This window comes from Nannospalax galili, unplaced genomic scaffold (assembly GCF_000622305.1).
Source record: "Nannospalax galili isolate Female #2095 unplaced genomic scaffold, S.galili_v1.0 scaffold117, whole genome shotgun sequence".
NCBI classification, from domain to species: Eukaryota; Metazoa; Chordata; class Mammalia; order Rodentia; family Spalacidae; genus Nannospalax; species Nannospalax galili.
This window is the reverse complement of record NW_008341422.1, coordinates 2,335,127-2,362,014: the sequence shown is the minus strand read 5'-3', so window position 1 is coordinate 2,362,014 and position 26,888 is coordinate 2,335,127. Positions and strand designations below refer to the sequence as shown.

Below are 26,888 nucleotides of genomic sequence, written 5' to 3'. Positions count from 1 at the left end.
TAGCACCTTGAGGATGCTGCTCAGGGTGAACAGGTACTATTTATTGGACTTTCATAGTCCAGTCTTACTTTCTGTGGCCACTGGCAATTTTTCATGTCACTATACATAATAAAAGTAATAATTGAGCCATGAGCCATGTACCATAAGCACAGGAAGAAATTCAAAACTGTAGACAACTAACTTCTTTCTCCAAGCAGTTTGTGGTCTGGCTACGGTGATGAGGCTACACAGGGAAAAGATGATAGCCATTTAAAAACTAAGAACAAAGAAGGCCAAAATCTATCACATGACACAGCAGCCAATATCCAGCATGTCATGGGCACTTAGAGAAATATGGCTTAGTAAGTTTCACAAGAGCCAGCGTGGGCCAGGGTGGGCATTCTGAGCTGAGGGGCTAGGAGAGCAAGGAAAGGCAGAGGCAAAATTCCAGCTCCGGGGACGTGCACATACCCAGGTGGAATGAGTGAAGTGTCACCTTCTGTCACTAGTGGGATGGTAATGAGGGTGCCATCCGCCAAGGTTCAAGGACTCCATTATGTCAAGAATTTGGCATCATTATTTAAACATGCTTTGCTTACTCTTTTGAAAGAGGGAGACAACAATGTCCTGGTAGTGTCCTAACCAGAATGCAGTCCTGCAGGGGCTTAGTTCTGTGGAAGTGTGTTTCTGTTCTCCTCAAACAGACTGTGGTCCAAGCCTTGGTGAGTAGGACCAGCAGGTGCGAGGTGAAGGGCAGGAGCAACCAAAAGGAACTGGGGGTAGAGAGGACAGAGGCAAAACCCAGAGACTGGGAACTATAGATGGTAGGATGAAGGTCCAACTACCAAAATGAGGAAAGATAGAATTGTGATCATTGGTTAGGAGCTGCCTTGGAGAAATCATCTAATTTACCACCCTCAGTTCCTACCTTCATTATGAGGTTCTGCAGCTGCTTGGATGATAACGGTGGAAAATTTATCTGTCACACACATATGTGGATTGTTAAAAGGTGTTTTGGTTGTTGTTGTTTTAATGTGCATGAGTGTTTGCCTGTGTGCATGTATGTGCACCATGTGCATACCTATGGAAGCCAGACTAAGGAGTCCATTCCCCTGGAACCGAAGTTCCACAGTGAGCTCCCCAGTGAGGGTGCTGGGAACTAAACCCAGGTCCTCTGCAAGAGCAGCAAGTGTTTTTAACTGCTGAGCCATCTCTCCAGCCCCTCAGCTAAATTACTTACAGCCCTTTGCTCTCTTGTAAGTAAAAGAACCTGATCCATGAATTCACTTCTGGTTATACTTACAGCCCTTTGCTCTCTTGTAAGTAAAAGAACCTGATCCATGAATTCACTTCTGGTTATACTTACAGCCCTTTGCTCTCTTGTAAGTAAAAGAACCTGATCCATGAATTATACTTGAGATAGTGTCCTGTGCGAACAGGACAACAAGGGAGTTTAGAATCATTTCCTCGTATGGACATTCTCATGCACTAACCACAAAAAGCCTTTTCAAAGATACCTACTTCCTTTTTTCCCTCTGAGTAAATTTCAAGGCAGTATGTGGAGCTTTGTATGTCTTTGCCTGAAGAGAAACTTGCATGAATGGTCCCTTTGGAACTAAACATTTCTTAGAGAATTCTAAATTTTTTGTTTTGTTTTGTTGTTCAGTTGTGGGAAGTCAGTACTCCTGAACCAGTTCTGTCTACTTTCAGCATTGATATTTTCATGCTCAATGTTTTTTAAAAACATTTTATTTATTTTTTTTATTTTATGTGTATGAGTGTATCGCCTGCATGTATGTAAGTGCACCCATGTCGTGCAATGCCATGGAGGTCAGAAGAGGGCTTCGGATTCCCCTGGAACTGGAGTTAAGGACGGTTTGTAGCCACCATGTGGGTGCTGGGAATCAAACCCCGGTCCTCTGCAAGAGCAGTCAGTGCTCTTAACAAGTGCTGAGCCATCTCTCCAGCCCCTCAATATGTTTTTTTAATATTTTATTTATTATTTTTATTTTATGTATATGAGTATATTGCCTGCATGTGTGTAAGTGCACCCATGTCGCACAATGCCCACAGAGGTCAGAAGAAGGCATCAGATCTCCTGAAACTGGAGTTATGGACAGTTGTTAGCTGCCATGTGGGTGCTGGGAATCGAATCCTGGTCCTCTGCAAGAGCAGTCAGTGCTCTTAACCGCGGAGCCATCTCTCCAGCCCCAAAGCTCAGTATTTTTATTTTGATGCCTTTTAAGATGAAAATTAGATTTGGGGAAGGAAAAGCTATTACTTCACCCTTCAAACAGCAAAGTTTTCAGTTCTGCTATGTGCAGGTGATGAGGTGGGGTGTAGTTTAGGGGCAGAACACTTGTCTAGCATGCAGAAGGCCCTGGGTTCAATCCCCAGTACCACAGAAGCACATGGTTTGCATTGGTCTTAGGTGTCTCAGTAGCTACTGTCCTTTCTCAGCTCACAGAAATGCTGGGCTCAGTGGCATGGGGTAGATGGGACCTGACCTCCCTGACCTAGTGTCTGGCTCAGGGAAAGTTCCCAGTGCTCACCTGGGGAGCTGAGTTCCTGGGATTTGAGCTAAGAATGTGGAGCCTGGGTGCTGGCAGACATCTAGACTAGATGTAGACTAGATAGATACCTGAGGTCAGCTGTTCCTCAGACATCATTGGTAGCAACAATGCTACAAGGAGGCAGGTCATTAACAGACAGAAGGTCGGGGAGATCCTGAGTTGCCTGATTTACTACTGTCAGGCATCTGGCAGTGGGCTGAACGTGCTGACGTGCTGACGTGTGCAAATGAGGCCACCTATTCTTTTTTAAAGACCAAACTTCCTTCCTCCTTTGGAGACTGTTATTCCTGCCCCCACCCCTGGCCCGTTCATTTCTTTGCCTCTTCTCCCTGGTTTTAATCTACAGATGACTGTCACTAAAATTGATAGGTTCTCCGCTTTCTGTCCACACTCACCCTCACACTTTTGAACATCCTGAAGTTCTCATGATAAATAAATTGGGACGTGGGGTTCTTTTCACGTCTAGGAGTCTGCTCTTCCCAGCCTCAGAAAGCAAACAGAAGGAAGACACTTGGATAGTCCCCCAAATTTCCAATTCTTAGTTGAACTGGAAAATACAATGATTCGGACCAGTACAGGCACATTAACAATAAATCACAGAGTTATGAATAAGTCTTGGTTGTCAAAAGGCAAATGTGTAGCCGTTCCAAAGCGTCTGCCATTAGAATTCAGTGAGGCAGCTGTCAGCTGTTTTCCTGTAATTAAACAGCCAATGAGCAGCTAATTAAGACATATGTGTACACAGAAGTGGAAGTGGGTATGTTAATGAACTGTAGGAATCAATTCATTACGTGAAAATTGTCAAAAGACCAAACATCAGATCAGTATTACAGCCTGTGCTTCACCGAGAAGCAGCCCCAAGCAGGAAGGGACCCCCTTCAGAGCAGGACCCCTGAGCACCTGCCCACCACACCCAGAGTTCAGAGCCCAGCCAGGCTACATGCTTGGGTCAAACTATTAATAACCTCAGTGGGAAACACCATGGAATTGCCCTGCCTATTTAGAAACGTGGAGTTTGGTGTCCTCTAAAGTGCCACCTCCCTCATCTTAACAATTACTTGGAACTTTCACTATGGATAGGGGGGAGGCTATTATTTTTTCAATTTGTCCTTCCTGTTTACCTCAGTGATTTTTGGTGGTACACTAAGAAATCTGTGACCTAGGCTAAGGAGATGGCTGAGGCTAGTCAGTAAAGTACTTGCCAAGCAAGCTTGAGGATTTGAGTTCAATCCCCATTAACACACACCTGTAATCCCATACTGGGGAGGTAGAGACAGAAGAATCTCTAAGGCTCACTGGCCAGCCAGCCTAATAGGTGACCCCTGGGTCCAGTGAGAGAACCCCGACGCACATGTATACACCTCAAAAAAGGTGGATGGCTCCTGATGCCCAAGATTGGTCTCTGGCCTCCATATACAGGCACACATCCTACAAAAACAAGTCTGTGATTTTTGAATATGACAGAGCTAGGGTCAGGACTTTAAATCCCAGCTCCTCCCCTTCATCTGCTCGCTATGTGATTTTGGACACATCACTTAACCTCTCTGAAGGTTAATCTTCTCACTTACAAAACAGATATGAAAATGACTTCTTTGCAAATGGTTAATATACAAGTTACAAATGAAGTTTGCCAAGTGTCCTCCCTAGTGCCTGAGATCATGCTTAGAGTGTGTCACTGCTGTTTTGGCCAGTGTCTCCCCACTCACACTCATGTCATTCATTCAATGTATCTGTTGACTTCTCTAAATACTGAGTTAGCTTTTGTGAACAAAGAAACAAGGCAGTCCCTAGGGAGACAGAGTAACAGTGCAACAAGAGGGTAAATTCGCTGGTCTAGGCTACCCCTGGGAAGGAGCCTCCATGCAGAGAAGGTTTCAGAGACAGTGAATGTTCTAGTGAATTCTGAAAGCAAGCTTCCAGGCAGTGATGGGGATAGCATTCCTTTGGGGAACTAGAACTTAGTCTGCGTGTAGCTTTGGAAAGAGGACTGAGAAGAGAAGAGAGATGCCTGGGTAGGTGGTCGTTACCTGGTCATGGTGGGGAGGGGGTGGCACTGAGTGATGATAAGTAAGAAGGTGACCCTAGCAGTTATATTTCTTAGGAAGGGATCTTTGGTGTGTGCCCAGGATTAGATAGAAGGACTGAGGCTAGACACAGGGCTACCAGTTGGGTGGCTCTACATACTCAACTCTAGTAGAGGACAGACATGAAAACTCTAGAAGGCTACACTAAAGATGGAGAAATAGGAAGGTGGTGGAAAGCTACCAGACTGGCCACTGTTGAGTGCGAGGACAGTGGGCAGAAATGAGGCAGCGCCTCTTTTAGGGGGCTGTGGGGAGGAGGTGTCTAAAGCAAGCAAATATGAGGTTGGGAAATGGGAAGCCGGCTAAGACATGTTGTCTTCTGGAAGGGCAGCAAAATATTCTGCTCAAAGTTTTCAGAACTTGTGTGAGGGAAGAAAAGGTTACAGAGTTCAGGAAGATGGAAGTGTGTGTGAAAGCCTCTCAGAAGGAGAGAGGACTCATACAGCCTAAAGGTGACCTGGAGACCCAAGAGGGCTAGCTCCATCCAGTCACAGGCTGGTAAGTTTTAGCAGCAGAGTGTCCACATATAGGTGCATCATATTGCAGTGTCTTTCAGTGATTCAATTTTAACAATTCATAAATATTAAAATGTGCAGTATCCTTTACAGTAAATTCCCCATAGACAAAGGCTCCTCACTGAATGTTCTCACTAATTTGGGCTAACCTCTTACTTATATCTGTACCTGTAGTTGTGGCTGACAGAAGTCTATAGTTTCACCATGAATTTGGGTTAATGTTTCATTTCTGTCTATGAATAAGAAAGTGAAACAGCGGAGACTCATTTTGGAACTTCACATCTTTATCAGTGGCAATGTGAACAACTTTGCTGAATCAGATAATAATTTTCAAATACTGGAAGGACATTTCCACTTTTCTGTGCTGCTCACAGTGCCGTCCGTGGCTAGGGATATGACGTACTTTCATGTTTAATCTGCAGGAGGGTCACTTTCTATATCACTTTGTAAATTTAGACAGCAGCCAATGCAACAGCAATCAGTGAAGGCCCAGTGTGAAACATTTGCCAATGTCTATGGTGTAAATACTCCCGTCATGAGGCCATTGCAAGCTACCCAGTGTAGCATCTCTCTGAACAGAGAGTCAGGAAGAAATTATGTTAAACTCATTATCCTAAACTGTTTCCAACATTCTAAAACAATTGGCATAATCCTTAAAGCTCAGATACTAATAAAATAAGAACTTAATTTTTAGTCATGGTTAGGTTCAGTAACTGGGCTTAATGACAAATTTCCTGAAATTTTAGCATTCATCTCTTAAAACTTGGTATGAGCTTTCTCCTGAACACCCTGGCCCTAGTCCTGACCCTGGGTGGGAAAGGGGATTATTATCCCATCCCCTGAGGACAGTGATCAAATTCAGCATACATAGCCATATTGATCTCTGAAAAGTAACAGGGAATAGGCTTGCCCAGAAAATAGTAAACAGGTATCTGAGACTCAAACACACTTTAAAGACAAGACAAAATAATGGCAGAAGTGGCCGGGCATAGCGCCACATGCTTTTAATCCCAGCACTTGGGAGGCAGAGGCAGGCAATCTCTGTGAGTTTGAGGCCAGACTGGTCTACATAGTGAGTTCCAGGCCAGCTGGGGCTGCAGGGAGACCCTGTCTCAAAAAGACCAAAAATAAATAAATAAATAATAAATAAATAAATAAATAATAAAGGCAGAAATGCTAAAGAGAGATCTTTAAGACATGGAAACAGAGGCCAGGCACAGATGTATGTACACTCTCTATCAGAAAATCAAGGATTGACATCAGTTTTGTTAGTTGAGTGCTTGGATGGTAAAGTGAGAAGGCATTAGACTCAGAATTGGGACACTAGGGTTTGAGCGACGTTTACCAACCATGGAATCTTAAACAAGCTTTCTAACATTCAAAACTCTGCTTTTTAAAACATTTGTAAAATCAGAAAGCTAGAGCAGACCTCTGATTCTTAAGAGGGAGGTAGAATCTTCGGAGAACTTTGTTAAAATGTGTACAATACAAGGTTATTTTTTCTTTATGACTTATAAAAATGGAAATTTCATATTGCTTTAACTCCTGAATTTGAATGGCCTATATCCCTAGAGGTAACAGATGTGATGTGCATTATCAAAGTTTGCATGGGTCATTCCATTATGCCCTCTGTCCATTGAGGGCTGCTGGACCTGATAATCTCACAACTTCCAGCTCTGAAGGCCTGTTGATGGATTTTCAATGACTGCATGGCAGCATAAAGCCACTAGGTGGTGGTAGTGTGCCACAGCCTGAGTCTCTCCTACAGGAAGTTGGTCACGTTGGCTCTTACAGCCCAAGCCCACCAAGGCTGTAATGAAACCTCTCCATTTGTTTTGACATCCATAAAATGCAAACTTTTATAAAAGTGAAAGAAGCCATTCATTAGCTTGTCTTTCAGGGATAATAACATTGCACAGTGGCGCACTTAATTTCTGTCCTGCTGGCTCCTGGCTTCAGCCCTTGATTTATGGTATACCTTCCCCTCAAAGCTCCGTGCACTGGCTTGGGCTGCCCTTGGTCTCTTTGTGGCCTTCGGCTGATCAACTTCTGGAATTCATGTCTCAGAGGGACCTTCATGAGGATAGACAAGCAGACAAGATTTTGTTTCTCACTCTGAAGCATGCTCTCCCTTACACATTAGCTAGCAAGGTCCCCCTTTTTCTAATTCTTCTGTCACATATGAGTTCCATAGTTTTCCATATTTTAAAACTTCCCCAAAATTTAAACCTCTGAGACATCCCCACAAGGAATACTAAGAAGAGGCTTTTAAAAAAAAGTGGGGGGGGGGGGCTGGAGAGATGGCTCAGTGGTTAAGAACACTGGTTGTTCTTGCAGAGGACCTGGGTTTGAATCCCAGCACCCACAAGGCAGCTCATGGCTGTCTGTAACTCCAGTTCCAGGGGATCTGACAGCCTCTTCTGCCCTCCACAGGCATTGCACGACACAGGTGCATTTACCTGCATGCAGGCAATACACTCATACACATAAAATAAAAATAATAAATTGAAGAAAAAAAAGGTGAGGGACTGGGGAGATAGCTCATTCAGACCATGCTTGCCATGTAAGCATGAGGATCTGAGTTTAGTCCCCAGAACCCACGTAAAAACCAGGTCTGATGGCATGCATTTGTAATCCCAGAACTGGGGAGGTGGAGACAGACAGATACCTGGGGCTTGCTGGTCGGGCAGCCTAACCTCATGGGTGAGTTGCAGGTTCCAGTGAGATCTTGTTTCAAAATATGAGATGAAGAAAAGAAAGGTAGAACCTGAGGAGCTACACCAGAGGATGTCCTCTAGCCTCCACAGGGATGTACACACATGTGTACCTGCAGACACACACGAAAGATGGCAAAGCACTCATTCCTTCTAAAAATGCCAAATTCAAAGTCTACCTAAGTCAGGGTGACTGAGGCAGTCTCTCCCTGTAGAGCCTCACTGGTGCCCTCCCATGTGACAGTGGGTATTTTTCCTTGTGGACGTGGCTCTGTTGGCTTTGTCCAAGAGAATATTCTCTTCCTGGTTCATAGCTCTGCCCCTCTCAGAGCCCCTTAGCAAGCTTGAGCTTGATGGGTTCAACTGAGGATTAAGTGATGAGGTGAAGAGGAAGGTATGTCTGCTGGCATGCCTTCCCAACTCTTCCAAATGCCACATCTGAGTACATGTAATCCTGACTCCTTCCTCACATCAAGTGCAGCTATGGACGAAGATTTGATAAAATGCTTGGGCAGGAGGCAGCCTGAAGGGGTGAATCTGAAGGAAAACACCAATTTCATAGTAACTGGACTTGGGACTTTCTCAATGTACACCTTGTTTTTGGACATCCCTTTAATGGTCACCCTCCATGAGGAGGAAGAGTTCTTTTGACTCATTGTGGAGCTAGGAAACCAAGAGGGGTGACAGTATTAGTTCTGGAGCGAAGTCTTGAAAATCTCTGTCTTAGTTTTATGTCATGCTGGATGTGGGATTCTGAGCAAGTCACTGCACTTCAGTAGGAATCAGTCCCTTTAGCCTTCAGACTAGGGACATGTTTGTACCTGCTGTGAAATATCCATAATTCAATGTCACAGTCCACAGAAAGCACTGAGTAGGCACTGATTTAACTGAATCCATGGTTAGCACCCATTAGAGATGATAAGACACTGAGAAATGGAAAAGATTGTCTTGAAGAAAGTAGGCTGTATTTGCAGACACTTGTAACCAGGATCTGTGGTAGGCCATGCAGGTGGACCACCAAGAGAAGCACCAGGTAGGTCAGGTGCAGAAGAAGTAACAGGAAGACATGCCAGAGCCTCTGTTGTGTTTCCTACAGGAGGGAAAATGAACAGTGGGATCTGAAGGTTTAGCCTCACCTGCTTTGAGTCTTCGCCTCACCTGGTTTGAATCTTCGCCTCACCTGGTTTAGTTTGAATCGACACTGGGTACTGAGCCGTGGTCCTTAGTTGTCTGGTAGCTGAGCCTGGGGTGAGGAGGGCAACTAAATGGTGCCCGGAAGTATGAAAACCTGATACAGGAGCCTGTTGGGCCTAAGGGCTCTGGATTGGGTTGGGTTACATGTGGAAGGCAAGCCACAGCAAGCTGTATGTTTTCTGTATGGACCAGAGCTCTGGGAAGGGCAGTACTACAGGGCCATCAAGGCCCCAGATGTCAAAGCATTCAAAACACTAAACAAAGAGATGTGATTATCACACACACACACACACACACACACACACACACACACGCACGCCCACACTGAGGTTGGCCTGTCTGTGCATCATCACCATGCCCCCTCAGAACTTCCCTGGACTAAAGACAGACTGGAAGTTGCACAGTTTCTGGGCTAACATTCTAGAACTTTATAGTCATGTGAGGTTAAATTAATACATGAAAACTGAAAGGTAGCTTTATTTTCATCAGTGACCTGGCCATTACTCAAAGGGCTATGTCTCATTCTGGATTTCAGACTTTTGAAAGAAGTGAAGGCATTGGAGAGGGTCTCAAGACGAAACCCTAGGTGGGCAAGAACCTAGCAAGCCAGGTGACAGGTAGGGTGGTGGATCCGCAGGAGGGAGAAGTGAAGGCATTGGAGAGGGTCTCAAGACGAAACCCTAGGTGGGCAAGAACCTAGCAAGCCAGGTGACAGGTAGGGTGGTGGATCCGCAGGAGGGAGAAGTGAAGGCATTGGAGAGGGTCTCAAGACGAAACCCTAGGTGGGCAAGAACCTAGCAAGCCAGGTGACAGGTAGGGTGGTGGATCCGCAGGAGGGAGATCTGTGGGATAACAACACCACAGCCCACTTAAAGGAAAAAAGGATGTCAGAACTACACAGTCAATGATCACAAAATAAACCATGATAGGTGTTCTGTGCAGCGAGTAAAGTTCAACCCCAGCTAACACAAAAGCAAACACATTCCTGATTCAAGGCACGTACAAGGATAAGAAGCCTGGACGGTGGGGCTGGAGAAGTGGCTCAGCCCTCAAGAGCATTGCTGCTCTTCTACAGGAATTCAGGACTTGGCCACCTATTCCTGGGGTGCCGGGGCACTAGCCCCCACCACTCTGGCCTCCAAACTTGGGCAAAAGGGCCAGCAGCAACAACCAGAAGGGGGTTGCACCACCCGGCTGTGCCATACCCTGGTACAGCCCCTCTCTTGCCAGGTGCTGGGCCTGCAAGCAGCCACTGCACAGCAAACACATGGTCAGCCTGGCCAGCATTAACCACCAGTGGCTGTCAAGACCTGGCTGCAGTACTCAGCAGTGATAGGAACCTGGGAAGTCTATCAATTTCCAAAAATAAGCTAGAGAACCAACTGCTACTCAGAGAATCATGGGTTGGAGGCCTTGAGCTAATTGGTGCCTGCTGTGAAGATCTAGCTTCTGCGTTTACCCTGAAGGGACTCAACCTATTGGAGAATGCCTTGGACCACAGTGGGGTGAGTGTGTCGAGTGAGGGCAGGAAACAGCCAAAGTGTAACTTGCATATACTTGAGCGGCAAATAACTAACTTTGATGAGGAAACCCAAGTGTTTCTGATCTCTGAGGAAGAGAGAAATCTCTACTTGACAGTCCTAAGCAGTGTGTAAGAGAAACAAAAACAAGTATGAAAATTGTATCCCAAGGAACCTGTGCATGTTCTGACCCAAAACCATGTACAAAGGAAAGGGAGTGGCCTTACTTTAACCATGTGTGAGTAAGAATTACAGATCACTGACACTCATGAGGTATGATTTCTCTGGCACCCCATTCAGATGTAGTGTATAAGATGGATAGAGTTTTTTATTTGCTAGTAGAGGACTTGAAGTGGGGGGTGAGGGTTAAGGTGAGGGTGGAGATTGGGAAAGGTGTCTGAATCATGATCAAAATACATTGTATAATGTTGAGCATGGTGGTGCACGCCTTTAATCCCAGCACTCGGGAAGCAGAGGTAGGCAGATCTCTGTGAGATCCAGGCCATCCTGGTCTATGTACTGAGTTCCAGGCCAACTGGGGCTACAGGGAGACCCTCTCTCAAAAAAATTGTATGAAATGTTGAATCAACAGAATTATTTTTTAACTAAAAAAAAAAAATCCTTTAAAAGAAGCATGGAGGGTGTGAGGAGTGGCCGAGCCTCAGGAAAGCAATAAGTGCTCACAGCTCTGACAGCTTGAAATGAACGCATACACACATAGCCTCTTGGGGTTTTGTTGGTTTTGTTTTTTTTTTTTTTCACTCTTTTTTGAGACAGGGTCTCCCTGTAGCCCCAGCTGTCCTGGAACTCACTATGTAGACCAGGCTGGCCTTGAACTCACAGAGATCCGCCTGCCTCTGCCTCCCGAGTGCTGGGATTAAAGGCATGCGCCACCACACCCGGTATTTTTTAAATTACATTTTCTTGTAGTCTTTCCATGGAGATTGAAAGAAAACTTCTTACTCCCCTTTCACCAGGGTAACAGAGAGAGGGGGGGAGGGAGAGAGAGAGAAAGAGAGAGAGAGGGGGAGAGAGAGAGAGAGAGAGAGAGAGAGAGAGAGAGAGAGAGATTGTGATTTGAGTATTTTGAGAAGACATTGCTTTCCACAAGATCTCCAGACGTGACACAGGGCAGGTTTACCATAGATGGACAGCCTGAGATGGTGATGGTGAGCTGGTAAGCCCTGGCCTTGCTTGCCTAGGTTAGCAGGAAGTCTATCAGTGGAAGAGACAGATGGGCTGAGCATCCCCAGCACCACCAGCATCATCTTCCCAAGTTGATTTTTCAAAAGTAAGGAACTCAGTGCTCAGCAGTTAAGAGCATTGACTTCTCTTGCAGAGGACCCAGGGTCAGTTCACAGCACCCACGTGTTGACTCACAAGCATCTTTAACTCCAGTTCTAGAGGATCTAATGCCCTTTTCTGGCCTCTGCAGGCACTGTACACACACGGTACACATACCTGCAGGTAAACACTCATGTACATAAAAAATAAATCATTTTCAAACATAAAGAACTGAGTTCACATGCATCTTATGCATTGACTTGGTCCCCAGTCATCATGCAGTGAAACAGATGAGGCAGATGGCAGCTGACTCCAAGTGTTACACATGCCTTTCCACTTGTAGAATAATAATCAGAAAGCAAAGAAAATAACACACCTACCCAGTGAGCCAAAACACTCATACACATAAAATAAGAATAAATAAAAATTTTAAAAAGAATTGTTAGCTTTGATTAGTTAGCACTATAAGGTGCGTTTTGTTTTGAACAATGCTAATGCACTAGCTAAATCAACCTCTAGAGAACTGTGTTGACTGAAGCACCCGTCACTTTGCCAACCACTTGGTCAGGTCTTCTCAACGTCACTCCCCAGTGGTGTCCCCTGGTTGGGGAAGATGCCCGTTCTCTCTCTTATCCTTCCTAGCTCTGCTTCATAGAAACGACTCATTACCTTATTTTTCCCTTTGTAAATTTTTTCTTTTGCCTGGCTTTCATAGCCACTAAAAGTCAATAAAAACAACAAAAAGATAGCCAAACCCTTCCCCATCATATATTTGGAAGTTAATATGCTTCTGAAAAAAGTCTTAAACAAGAGATCTGTGGAATATTAAAACATAGCTTCAAGTGGAAATATTACACTTAGAGTAAGCTTGTGAGTTGCTTAAGAAAGTTTGAATACTGAAGTCTCAACACTGGAAAGCAATGACTTAGGAACCCTCAGGAAGTTAATAAACACATAAGCAAATACTACATCCTTGAAGTCAGTAGTCCCCTTGAATCTTTGCATACCCCCTCATTTCCAACACAGTACTCAACACCAATAAGAAAACTGATGAAAACCAGGCTGGCTCTGTTAAAACAGAGACCATGATTCTGAGCCCTGCTGTTTCCAAACTGTTGAGGACTGAGAATTCCCAGTCCAATTGATTTTTAAAATAATCCATCCAGGTGCTACCCAGCGGCTTGCCCCCGTAGATCTGAACCTGGGGAGCAAGAGGTGCCCAAAGGGCCACAGACTTAAGTGGCAGATAAAAATCACCAGAGTTCACTTGGACTGCACTGGGTTACCATGTGACCATGTTTTCCTTAGCTCTGTGCATGCTGGGGAAATGTTGATTTTACTACATAGTATTCTCCAGGCTAAGGAGATGGCGCTTGGCGCAAGCATGAGAACCTGAGTTTGAATCCCCAGCACCTACATAAAAAAACAGGCATAGCCATCGACACCTGCAACCCCCATGCTGGGGGTGGGGGCAGAGACAGGAGTATCCTTGGGGCTTGTTGACCACCAGCCTAGCTCCAGGTTCAGTGAGAGACCTTATCTCAAGGGAGTAAGGACTTTGAGACAGAGGAAGACACCTGATGTCTCCTTCTGCCCTCCACAACACACACAGGCATGTGCACCTGCACACACTCTTGCACATACACCATCCTAGACACACCGAAAGGAAAGTACTGTGGAGATAAAGGTTAAAGGAAAATCCTTCTGTATCGTGCCATTAAGCACATTGCTTTTTTTTGGTTGTCTGAAGCCTGTGTTTTATATAGGCAACTGTGAATGGAAGTTAAAGCTTTGCATGTGTAAGGGATGGAGGATGAGGCTCTGGGGATCCATTTCACTCAAGGAAAAAGAAGCGACTTTAATTTCATTCATGGTCTCCTGGACGATTCTGCTCCAAGTTTAATTCTCCATTAAATATTAATGCTACTCAGTGCTTAGTCTACTGCCTTTGGTATCACACCGCTGGAGCTGACACTAACCTGTTTCATATTTTATAACCAAATCACAGGGCTTTTTCCGGAGAAGTCAGCAGAGCAATGCCACCTACTCCTGTCCTCGTCAGAAGAACTGTTTGATTGATCGGACCAGCAGAAACCGCTGCCAGCACTGTCGACTGCAGAAATGCCTTGCTGTGGGGATGTCTCGAGATGGTGAGCCTCCTGCAGCCTGAGAACAGAGCACACACAGGGCTGGGAAAGCGGCTTAGGAAACGCAGGCCACACCCAACTCCTCTGGCAGTGTTCTGCAATCCACAGCACTTTCTTTCTCCCAGTGATCTACTGTTGTCAGCTAACTGGCTGACGAGGGTAGGACAGAAAAGTGTCTTGTAGTTGGAAAACCTTCCAGTTTTGATGTTTCAGAAATTATAGGTGGATGAATTGATTTAAGATAAGTGTCTTCTGAGGGCTTTAATAAATACACCTCTGATAGGCATGTGTCCCTGCAGGAAATTCAAGCCAGGACAAATTGGTACTTGCCTTATGCTGGCAAGTTCACTGGAACTTGGTATGAATTAGCTCTTAAGCCAACCTCTGACTCACCTGCCAAATTCAAATATTTGTATATTCAGAGGTGTGAAAATAGTGTGAGGTGAGGCTTGGTGATAAATGTCCTTTTTCATTAAAAGAAGCTGTTTTAGGGATTAGTGACAGGCTACCATTCAATTATAGAGTATTTCAAGATCTTCCCAGAAAACTATCTTAAGTACACTGAATAAGCAATACCAGATTTCAAGACAGTTATTCTTATGCATAGAAACTGAGCAGAAAATACAGCAGGTCGATTTTAAGAGTTTTTTTCCGAGCGCACTGACTGTTTTCAGAGATCTCTTTGAGAGGAGATGTCTCCTCCTGTGGAGTGTCAGCCTTCCCCACTATGGGGAAAGTCTGCCTTCCCCATAATCAGAGGTTCTAAGGGCCCATGGAACCACCTAGACTCAAGTTCATGTTCCCTGTATATTCTGTGAGGCTCTGTGACCCCTGAAAATGTCAAGGTTTAGCTATTGGAAGATCGGAGTCTCAGAATTCACACCATATTCTAGCAGGTTCCTGAGACATGCAGGGTTCATCTTCCATCACACTGAATTGACAGTTAAGTTTGGTTCTTAGGAACCTGGGGCTGGAGAGATGACTCAGCCGTTAAGAGCACTGGCTGCTCTTGCAGAGGGCTTGGGTTCAGTTCCCAGCACCCATATGGAGGCTAACGACCATCCTAACTCCAGATCAGGGAACTTGATGCCCTCTTCTGACCTCCTCAGGCATTGTATGACACAGGTGCACTTACATACATGCAGGCAATATAGTCATACACATAAAATAAAAGCAATTTTTAAAAAATCCCAAGTTGTGCATGGATTTCCCCAAGAGTGGGTCCTTCTGCCTCATCTACTAGATATGACTCGTTGTTTTATTGAGACAGGTTTCACCTTAATACTATGGCTATTAACCCCATTTGGTGTTTTAGAATGTTCTTTGAGGAACAAAAATAAGTACCCTAAGTATGTCTTCTTAAACGTTTATGCAGGGAAGAAGTAAATTTAGGGGCTTATAAAATTATATGCCCGTTTGCCAACCAGACACACCTAAGCTTATTATCTGAGATGTAGAAGTTCCAAAGTGACCAATATTCCAGTTTGTTTCCTCACTGCAAAAGAACAGCACATCTTCCCTAGCAGGAAAGGGATCCACCAGCTGGTCAGTGCAGTGGCCTCAGCTCCCAACTCCATTTCCATCCCCCATGTGCCCTGCCCTGCCTGTAACTGTGATGCTGGTCAAATAAATGAGTTCACCGCCCTAATCAGGAATCAATTTAACCACAATCAATTAGAAGTAGGTCCCTCCAGCAGAGGGTTCATCTGCAGAGAGCCTAGGTGGGAAAAGAAATCAGTGGGGGAATTCAAACCAGGAATTTTTTTTCAATTATCTAGATGGGTGTTTTAGGAGAAATCAGCTGAGATTTTGAATGAACTGGGAAGTTGCTGCCCTACTTTAAATACGGGGAAGAATCCCAAGGATGAACACTACAAGCACAAACACACCCTATGGTTATCTCACACAGCATTTGCCTCCAGAGACACTAGTGTTCTTTTTACTTGAGGTTCAATAATAACAGAACAAAGTAGCACTTGAAGTCAGATCCAGGTCAGACCCAGTGGTCCGTGCATTAGCCACTTGGAGACGGAGATGGAAGAAACCCGGTTCAAAGCCAGCCTGGGCTACATAATCTCAAAAAGGAAAAAAAAAGTTATGCCTCAGTGGTCACTAGTGAGCCCAAAACTAGGTGACTACAGGAAAACAGAGGGAGGCCTGCCTGGGGACATCCTACTGACCTTACTGATCCCAGGCCTGCTTATGAAACACAAGTACCTTGGGATATATGTTTGAGGGTGGAGGGTCAGCCTGTTCTCACCTGTGGCTTCGGGGTTGACATGGTCTGAGACTTGATGTGGAAGAGGCTAAGGAAGAGAAATGTACAGGTGTGCTTTGCCTTCTCTGTTCCAGCCGTCAAGTTTGGCCGGATGTCCAAGAAGCAGAGAGACAGCTTATATGCAGAAGTACAGAAGCACCGGATGCAGCAGCAGCAGCGAGACCACCAGCAGCAGCCTGGGGAGGCTGAGCCGCTGACACCCACCTACAACATCTCAGCCAATGGGCTGACAGAGCTGCATGACGACCTCAGCACCTACATGGACGGGCATACCCCCGAGGGCAGCAAGGCCGACTCTGCTGTCAGCAGTTTCTACCTGGACATACAGCCCTCCCCAGACCAGTCAGGACTGGACATCAATGGGATCAAACCTGAACCCATATGTGACTACACACCAGCATCTGGCTTCTTCCCCTACTGTTCCTTCACCAATGGAGAGACTTCTCCAACTGTGTCTATGGCAGAACTAGGTAATGGAGGGTGTGCGCTGCCCTGGTTTGCTCTGGGCAGGCCCTGTGAAGTGAAAGGGGTAAGGGACTGTGCTCTCTGATGGATACAACTCCCCTTGATCTTTACTTCTACCTCAAATGCCATCCCTGCTTTTTTTTTTTTTTTTTAATCTGTTTGGATACTGGGTCTCCCTGTAGCCCCAGCTGTCCTGGAACTCACTATGTAGACCAGGCTGGCCTTGAACTCACAGAGATCTGCCTGCCTCTGCCTCCCAAGTGCTGGGATTAAAAGTGTGCGCCACCATGCTTGGCCCAGCTTTGCTTTTTACTTTTAATTTTTATTTTATGTGTGTGGGTGTTTGCCTGCATGTAAGTGTACCATGTGTATGCAATGCCCATGGACTCTCAGGGCATTCAATACCCTGGAACTGAAGTTACAGTCCATTATTGGCCACCATGTAGGTGCTGGGAACCAAACCCAGGTCCTCTGCAAGAGCAACCAATGCTCTTATCCACTGAGTCATCTCTCCAGCCTACAGCCTCCTGCAGCCCTGCTTTTGACTCTGTTTCCCATGTTATCTCCAATAAATGTGTTAACCTCAGCTCAGAAACAAGTCAAAACACATATAACCAGTGTCTGTGTACCACAAAACACAGTAAGCCCAAGAAAAGGCCATTCTAACCTCATTATTTACTTTAACTCCAGGTATTGCTTTATGCCTAAGGTCACACACATACACAAAAAGTCGCTCCACAAAGTGAATCTGAGGTATAGTCATATTTTTGACTAGCTTTAATTTTTGAAGTGGTCACTAAAAATTTAAACTTCTCTTTTTATTTTCAATTGGTACCTAATGTACATAATCACAAAGGGTAGTATGACACTTTGATGCATATACACATGGTGTGGTAGTCAGCTAAGGGTATTTAGCTTATCTGTCACCTCATACACTTAGCACTGATTTGTACTGAGTGTTCAAAATCCTCTTTTCTAGTCCTTTTCAAATGTGCAACACATTACTGTTATCTTTGGCCACCCTCCTGTGCTATAGCATGCCAGATCTTTTTCCTGCTGTAATTGTACCTGTAATGTGTGACTGTTGGCCGATCTCTCCCTATCCTATCCTTCCTGCTAAACTTCAATACTTATAATGAAAGTTCCAATTCTCAACATTTTTGTGGGAGGTTAAAAAAAAGACAACAAGTTAATAACATTGGACCAGTATTTGTGAATACCAGTAACCATCTGGTCCCAGTCAGGGGATGTCCCCACTGGTGGACCGACCCACTTCTCCCATTGATATCACCTGCCTAGCCCCTGCAGGCATCTAAGTTTTGCTTCACTGATGTGAACTGTAAAAACTTGCCAAAATATGTTGAGGATGACTATTGGTGACAAAATTGACATACTTCATACAAGGCTCACTTTTCCAAGAAAACAAACACCTCTCGTTTCCTTATTGCTGGGGCACAGCTGTTTCTTGGGATACAGTGACCTAGAAACATAGATAGCACAGACAATGGAAAATTTTCCATTTCTAGCAAGTTATGCTAACATCCTCTGCTATATTTGATCAATTTTTTTAAAAATATACTCTGGGTTCTCTTCAAATCGTATGAACCTTTCGTCTTTTAAAAATATAGCACTATTATTAGAAACACTTTGATAAGAGCCTTTGCGGTTATAGAGTTTTGGTTTTCTGTGCATGAGGTTGTACCCCTTTGGGACATTTCAATTAGCTGCTGCAGAGATGACTAAGTCAATACGAGGAGAGCTTGAGGACACAGGGTGGTAAAGAACCAGCAGGTTCTGACGAGTGCAGAAACCCTCTGTTCACAGCAATAATGGTCATGGTCTTTAGATGGTACCTCCGCCCCTGCACCCTGTAAAACGTCTTTCAAGTGAAAATTTATATTTCCAGTCAAAATTTCTCTCCAAATAGAGCAAATTGAATGCTCTTTACGGTTTTTACACAGCATCTCTTTATGGGTCTAAATTTAAATCCTCAAGAGCTGGGGCATTTTAAGTGGTCTTTAAGCACTGCACAGCATTGAACTCTTTTGATTAGCAGAGAAACCTCTGAACTAGCAGCCGTGCTAAGCAGATGTAGATCTGTGGGGGGGTTTTTTGTTGGTTTTTTTTTTTCCCCTGAACTAGAACAAAAACCTTCTGGGTGGGTTTTTTGGGGGGAGGGGGGGTCATGAAACACTGGTTGGCTGAGCCCGAAGCAGAACTGTAATGAAAATAAAATTTTCAGACATAAATAAGGATTTGATTGAAAGCTGACATGCTCCCATGAAAAATGACCTGCACCCAACTACCTCACCATACTGACGAGTTGAGTCTGCTTTGTTTGCTTGTCAGGTATTCAGTTCTGATACAGATCCTCAGGATTTAGGCAAAGTGCTGCCCTTGCGCATGGCACATTGGCTAAAATGCATGAATACCTGAACGGGGCTAAAAATGGGTGAGCTGTTGCCCGGAGCCTCTAGACAGACCCACACTAGTCGCCTTCCAGCAGGTCAGGGAGCCATGGATTAACTCAAACCTAAACCATAATTTTTCTGAAAAAGATAAAATTGGGCTCTAATTTTCTATCCCATTTGTATGTCAGAGTAGTTCAGGGAGATAAAAGTGGCCTAAGACTGGCTGTACCTTCTTCAGTACTACCAAAAATTCCTTGATTTTCCTTCACAGCTTAAATCTCATGATCTTTTCTAAGATTCTTACATTCCCTGTAGGCTAAACTTTGTCTTCAAAATTTAAATAAATGAAATTGCACAATAGGAGACATTCTACATTAGTATAGCCCAAGTCCAATTCTATCAGGAATTAGATCCACGTTCTTTATTTTCGGTAGAATATGTCATCTTTGGGTAGGCAGTCTTGCCCTTAGTGTGCAGTTAGTGCCTAATCCCATGGTCCAGATAATGAAGGAAGGTTCATTTTATTAGAAGTGCTAGTTGTGCCTGTTACAGTGACTGCGAGCTAGTGCCTTGTGCAGGAGAGAAAACTGACTCAGTGTGAGATGAGTAGCCAGTTTGGGTTGTCAGGTTTGCTGTTAGCTTAGAACTTAGTGTGCACCATGGAACCTGCAAGTGCCCCTTCTATGTGTATGATATATACCCATACAAAGGTTGAGCACAGACTCGGAAGTCAGTTTGTATTTGAGTCAGAGCTCTACCACTGGTCAGATGGTTGGCAAAGCCATTTCACCACACTTTGACTCAGCCTCCTTGTCTGTAAAATGGGGACAGTACTGGTACCTTTCTCCTGGGGTTATGAGGCATACGTGAGAAGGTACATGTATTCCAAACAGATGAACATGCTATGGGTCTGGCAGTCTAGGTGCTGTGTAAATGTTAATTATTGATGGTGTTATCTGTAAAAATGAAGATTGTTCAGGCCAGAGGATGCCTAAAGTCCTTTCCCACTCTGAAAATCCGTGAGAAAATCACGTCAGGACTTTCCACCTGAAGGGTCTAGAACAGGTGTGTCTAACCTGTTGACACTGCAACACAGTGTTGTCATCTACAGTTTATGCAAGAAAACCTCATAATATTTTAAGTAAGCTTGCAATTTTGCTAGCACTGAGCTGCATCTGTAACTACTTTGGCCTCATGCAGCCCACGGGTTGAGGGTTGGACAGACCTGGAGACACTAGCAGTACTGAAGCAGCTGAAGCTGAGGAGAGGAACTGCCTGACTTGTGTTAGGGAGCTGAACGCCCTCTGGGAAGCCTGCCTCCTAACTCCGCAGTTCCAGATACTTCACTGACCCACACAGTCTCTCTCAGAGTCACACTGACTTAACTTTTATTCGGTCTGACCATACTCTCCTTTGCTGAAATAGATGTTAAAAACAGTGAAGTGCGCAAAGATCTTAGACTTACCAAATCTATTATGAACTGAAATAAAAATCCACTGCCTGAGCAGTTGGCGAGAATGCAGCTACTGCCCTCTGCTGGCGTACTGTGTGCACTGCGTGATTCATTGTCTTCCTGTTGGCTGTTGTGAAAGGTGCCAACGTGCTCTGCTTTGCCATGCTGGGGGTCAGACCCAGGCCAGGCGAGCACTCTGCCTCTGAACCACATCTCCAGCCCTGACAATTTTGTTTTTTAAGACAGGGTTTCATTTCATGGTCCTGAAACTCACTATTTAGCCCAGGCTGGTCTCAAACTCGCGGCAATTCTGTTTCAGCCTCCCAAGTGCTGGGATTACCTGGCTCCCGGTAACATTTCTTAAGATCCTGTGAAACACAGTGTTGGCAATGTTAGCTGGAAGAGATGGTCATAAGCGTCTTCCCGTTGTTCGTTCGGCGGGACCACCTGCTTCCCCATGAACTCTTTAGCTTCATTTTTTTTTTTTTCATATCTGCAAATCTTGGTTTACATTCTAGAAAGTATCCACAATAGTGAGATCTCTCTGTAGGAAAAACACTGCACTGCCTTGTGTGTGTTCACTTTCTGGTTTCTGACTCCCATTATTTTTATCTTAATGAGCTGGCTCTCCTCTCAGAACCTGTCTGTTCCTCGCCTTTAAGTGCGTTCTGTTTATATTTGTGTTTCTTGTACACCATTTATCCATGCCGTTCTTGTACCAGTGTGTTGCCAAACAGGGCTGTTAGGGTTTATTATGTTTCTGTGTCTCCAAGGAGATTCCAGTTTGAAACTGCATTTAGGTGAACCTGCTCTGTTTTCACGTAAACATGTCTCCTTGTGTTTGAAGAAAGCGGCAACACGTTTACAAACAAGCAGACGCTCTCCTAGAGCTGCCGGCCTTGCACTGTGAGCCATCCTAAGTCTTTGCCTGCCAAAGACTCAACCCCTGGTAGGGGGATCATTTCTCCATATGATTTGGTATGCATAAACTTGTCACTTCTTTTAAACACTTTTTTGAGACAGGGTCTCATTATTTAGAACTGACTGGTCTCAAACACATTGCCCTCCCGCTGCCTCTGAAATTACAGCATGAACTACACTCAATTGATCTCATCTAGATTCCAGCTGCCCTCTAACTGATCCTCCTGCCCTAGTCTCTCTGAGTTCCAAGCCACCAGGCACAAAACTGCCTGTCTCTGTCCCTACACACAATTCTAATCATGGCAGCCTATTCCTCTTATACTCCAATTCAATCCTAAACATTCAAGACCCTTCCAAACATGGGCTCTTAACTACATGTATGCCTAGTTTAACACATTTTCAAACCTGTTCCTTGCAAATGCTATATTTGTTCCCCCCCTTTTACTCCCCCCCACCCCCTTCTACTTAGAGCAGGTCCCCTCTCAACATAACTGACCTCTCCTCCCAATCCTACTCATTTCTTGGGGTCGGATACAGTATTCCTTCTCTTCCAAGAAGTATTCTGTAATTCTGCCAGGTCAGCAGATCTGTCCCTTTCCTTATAGTGGTTATTATTTTTCCTTTATCTTGTGATTTGATTCACCTCACACTTTATTTTCTGATGTCCTAACAACTTTTCTGTGTGTTCATACATGTGCACAGAGCATAAGTTCCTAGAGGAGACTTCTTTGGCATGTATTTAATATTATCAAAGCCCTCATATACAAATATAACGTATACATATATATAACATGCATACATTATACATGTTGTATAATGCTTTTTCTGTTTGTCAACTCAGTTAATTCCCACAGCAGCCCAGTGAATAGATACTGATTTCCTCATTTTACCTAGGAGAAAAGAAAAGCACAGTCAGGTTCAACAGGAAGCAGCAGGGCTAAGACGCTGAGCTAGAAGCCTCAGCTCGGGGCCTGTCTCTTAATTACACCAATGCAGAGTCTCATGTTAGTGCTTTAGCAATGTTTGCCCTGATGTTTGCAAGAAATGCATAGTTTATATTAAAGAATACCATGTCTGAGCTGGAGAGATGACTTGGTCAATACAGTACTTACCACACAAGCACGAGGACCTGAGTTCGATCCTTCAGAGCCCACATTTAAAGAAACTATCATTCTTGCCTTCTGAGGGTTAGAGGGAGTACAGAATGAGTAGTTTGAAAAAAAAAAAAAAAAACAGGGCATGTTGTAACCACAGCACTGGGGAGGAGGAGACAGGCAGGGGGGTGGGAGGGTTGCACCCTAGCCAATCTACTTGAATCAGATTCAGTGAGAGACCCTGCCAATAAATAAATAAATAAATAAATAAATAAATAGGGAGATCAACCGAAGAAGACACTTGATACAGCACATGCAAACACACACATATACAACATGTGCAAAAATTTAAGGTTTATATATATAATTTCCTGGTTTTTCAAAAGTAATTTTGGCCAGGATATCATAAAAATACCATGAGGCATCTGTCAATCATTTTCCCTATGTAAGGAGGTCAAGGGCCCCAGACATCAGTATAAAGCCTAGAACAAGGTCAAGGTCAGCAAGGATTTTAAAGCCATACAGTGCCTCATGTAGTCACTACTGGCTTTACAAAGCCTCTGCCCTCCATCTCCCTGTGCCCAAATACAGAGGAGATCTGGCTTGCTTGCTTAGCTATGTGAAGGTAGCCAAAACCAATCAGCATATCGCCTCATGTGAGTTACTTTTTGAGGTAAATGGGAAGTGGGGTAGTTACTGAGTCCCCAGAGAAGAGCTGCTGTTCATGGTTGTGATTTTCCGCTCTCTCCCTAGAACACCTTGCACAGAATATATCCAAATCCCACCTGGAAACCTGCCAATACTTGCGGGAAGAGCTCCAGCAGATAACGTGGCAGACCTTCCTACAGGAAGAGATCAAGAACTATCAGAACAAGGTAGAGTCTGAGGCGTTTCTATTCAGATTAAGGCAACATTGGGAAGAGGGTCCATGTAGGGTATTTACTCAAGACTACGAATAGACCAAAGAATGAATGTCGTGTCAGATCTCAAATTTCTGCTTAGAAACCTTTCTCCCAGAACCGACTATATACTCAGCACTGCCATCTTCCTTGGAAAGGTTCAGCCATATGTGTTTTATACATATGCATCCTTCCATGTCACAGTAAGGGGCTAGATCAGGCAGCTTCCAAAAGCCTCTGTGAGGCAGGGTCTGTCCCCATGCCACAGTAGAAGATGTTGAGGTCTGGAAATTGATGAAAAATAGTCTTGGCCCATGCTTCATGCTTCAAGGTTAGCAAGGCGTTTAGAGAGAAGAGACAAGAATGGGGGTTGGAAACTGACTGTAGCTGCTCCGAACAGAGGATGAGTCTGGCAGGTGCTGCTCCTCTTGCCTTTTTCCACATGTCATTGACCAGCAGGAATGGGAGGGCAAGCCAGGGTTGGGGAGCTGGTAAATACCCATTTTTGCCTTTGGGAAAAGAGAATGTGGTGGGTTTTGCCGGTGATCATGGAAACTGAGGCTTCGAAAGGACCCTAGAGATGATGTAGGTGAGTCCTTCCCTTCGGGGTTACATGGGAAGAAACCAACATGTCTTGACTTTGGCTTGGAAATGGGAGCATCAGGACCAAACTGTGTGTGACTTCTCACTTCTAATTCAGGGTACAATACCCATCATACTGTTAGAAATAGCCTTAAGTTACAAGAGTGGGGGTGAGGCAGGCACTCAGATCAGCAGATCCAGGTCATCCTGTGGTAAGCGGAAGAGGGAGGCCATCAAAGGAAAGCAACAAGACAGGTTGGCAGTAACAAGAGGTCACTTGGTTTGCCTTTGAGTGGCACGTCACCGCAGTCATCCAAACTACCAATAGGAGGCAAAAAACCACTGAGAGACAGCAATCTACATGAAACAGGATTTCAGCATCAGTGATACCTAGATTGGAATCCAACTTCCCTTCTATGTACTCTGGGAAAACCCTATGACTTTGGCGGGTTTTTAAATTTTTTTATGTGTAGGAGTGTTTGACCTGCATGTTTATAAATGCACCACATGCATGCAGTGCCCCACAGAGGTCAGAAGAGGATGTCAAATCCCCTGGAACTGGAGTTACAGACAGTTGTTAACTGCCATGTGGGTGCTAGAAATCGAACCCAGGTCCTCTGGAAGAACAGCAAGTGCTCTTAACCGCTGAGCCATCTCTCAGTCCAAAACTTCATGAGTTTTGATATCATTTCTGAATAGAAGAAAAAATTATAAAAGAAAAAAAAAGAAACAAGGAAGTAATCACACATCTAGCTCATAGTGGATATGTATGAAAAACATAGCATGACACCCCTGTCCCAGTAAAGTGTTGGTAAATTTCCCCAAACAAAACAACTGCTTAAAAACGATTCTCCTCTGCTACTGTGGGGCCCACGGCTGAGTGTGATACGTGCTGCTCTCCTGACTGCCTTTCAGCATATGTTCAAAGCACACACACCCCACACATACCTCGCCTCTGTTTCATCCCTCCAAAAAGCTAGGAATCTCAGAAAGCAGAAAAGAAATGGAAGCAGGCTTTTATAACCCAAATAACAGAGACACTATTGTTTTAATCTGATAATCTTCTTTCCCACCCATTTTCAAAGAAAGCGTCTACAAAATAGGAATGGTGAAGCAAGCTGGGCTGGGAGAGACTCGCCTGATGTTAACACATTTCCCATCTCTCACAGCAGCGAGAGGTGATGTGGCAATTGTGTGCCATCAAGATTACAGAAGCAATCCAGTACGTTGTGGAGTTTGCCAAGCGTATCGATGGTTTTATGGAGCTGTGTCAGAACGATCAGATCGTGCTTCTAAAAGCAGGTATGCGCTTTATGCACTGTGCAGGTGACTGTCCATGTACGTGCTACACAAGTAAATTCTGACCTGTTTCTACCCACTTCATAAAGAAATGCTTGCTAAGGGTGCTGTGGAAAGTCGTTTTCCCCAGTGATAATAAATAGCTCAGGGTTTTCTTAGCAGAAACTGAGCCCCCCGCCCTTTTTTTTTTCCTAAACGATTTTAAGCTATGTTTAGGAAGCATTTCCTCCATTTTCTTTCTCTAATCCCTCAGGATTATTACACTGAAGGACCTCTGTATTTCTAAATTTCTCCGGCATGCTCCAGGCCCTAATGCTGAGCTGTTAGGAAGAAGCTTAAATTGGGTCAAGAAGTCATCTCTGGCTTGGGTTGTTTGAATAGATATGAATAAATGCTTTCCAACCAACTTTAAGTCTCTACAAAGTAGAGTGCCAAGGAGGTCATTCCTGAAAGACTCTTCTTTCTTTCCTGCCTTCTTGGACAGAGGGCTGGTATGACCAAGGACACACCAGCTACTCGGTACACAACGGCTGTGTGGTCTCAGGCCCCTAGGTTAGCACCTAGAAAGGACTTAGATGGAAGGAATGATGCAATGCACTTCTGCTTCCGCTCCGCGCAGGTTCTCTAGAGGTGGTGTTCATCAGAATGTGCCGTGCCTTTGACTCTCAGAACAACACCGTGTACTTCGATGGCAAGTACGCCAGTCCCGATGTCTTCAAATCCTTAGGTGAGGAAGTCCCAGGTTGCTGTCCCTGTAAACTGGGGGTCACATCCAAGGATGTGGGTTGAGTTAGAAGCTCTCCTTGAACAAATTGGAACCCCAAATTCAAGGTTCTTACACTCATTTTGCTATATATCGTTATTTGCTATAGAAAAGTTAACACCTGAACTACAAGTCTGTATTACACAGAAAAATCATTCGTTTTGTATGGCTGGTGATTCATTTTGTTCATTTTGTATGGCTGGTAATTGAAGTGAGTTATATTATTTCCAGTTCCCCTGCCAGATTTTAAGAAAGCAGATTTGCAGGGAATAAAGTGTTCAAATAATGAAGAAGATGCTATCTATAGATAAAATCAAGCAGAGATCAAAAGGCCCACCCTCCCTGGCCCCTCAAACAGTAACCATTTATGAGGAGGAAGGAGAAGGTATCGCAAACATCAGGAAAGGGAAGTGCAGTTGAAGGCCGCTGTGGCATATGCTTTATACATATCATTTGAATATGTATAATGAATATGAATATGTAATATGAATAGTAGAATAGAATTCTACTATTTATTTATGTATTTACTTATTTTGGGTCTTTTTGAGACATGGTCTCTCTGTAGGCCCAGCAGACTTGGGACTCACCATGGAGACCAGGATGGATTTTGCTTTCCCTGGATTTCACAGAGGTGTCCCTGCCTCAGCCTCCCCAGATCTGGGATTAAAGGCATGTACCACCATGCCCCACCAGTGTTTTGAAAACTGATATGA

General features: G+C 44.5%; 2 protein-coding genes across 6 annotated transcripts in view; one reads left to right on the top strand and one right to left on the bottom strand.

The window, feature by feature from the left end:
* Nucleotides 1-26,888, top strand: part of Rora (RAR related orphan receptor A) — a 106,419-nt gene that overhangs the window by 69,917 nt on the left and 9,614 nt on the right. For 2 of the 3 annotated variants that reach the window (XM_029565280.1, XM_008836882.2), the window contains exons 3-7: nucleotides 13,872-14,013; nucleotides 16,363-16,758; nucleotides 23,386-23,507; nucleotides 25,283-25,415; nucleotides 26,032-26,139. In XM_029565280.1, the coding sequence (XP_029421140.1) occupies nucleotides 14,001-14,013; nucleotides 16,363-16,758; nucleotides 23,386-23,507; nucleotides 25,283-25,415; nucleotides 26,032-26,139 (772 nt within the window). In that variant the 5' untranslated portion in view covers nucleotides 13,872-14,000. The remainder of the gene's footprint in view (nucleotides 1-13,871; nucleotides 14,014-16,362; nucleotides 16,759-23,385; nucleotides 23,508-25,282; nucleotides 25,416-26,031; nucleotides 26,140-26,888) is intronic. The other variant, XM_029565279.1, reaches the window with a different exon arrangement.
* LOC115071025 overlaps nucleotides 22,216-26,888 on the bottom strand; it is a 29,447-nt gene continuing 24,774 nt past the window's right edge. For 2 of the 3 annotated variants that reach the window (XM_029565283.1, XM_029565282.1), the window contains one exon: nucleotides 26,047-26,171. In XM_029565283.1, the coding sequence (XP_029421143.1) occupies nucleotides 26,136-26,171 (36 nt within the window). In that variant the 3' untranslated portion in view covers nucleotides 26,047-26,135. Of the gene's footprint in view, nucleotides 22,429-26,046; nucleotides 26,172-26,888 lie in introns of those variants that run through there. The other variant, XM_029565284.1, reaches the window with a different exon arrangement.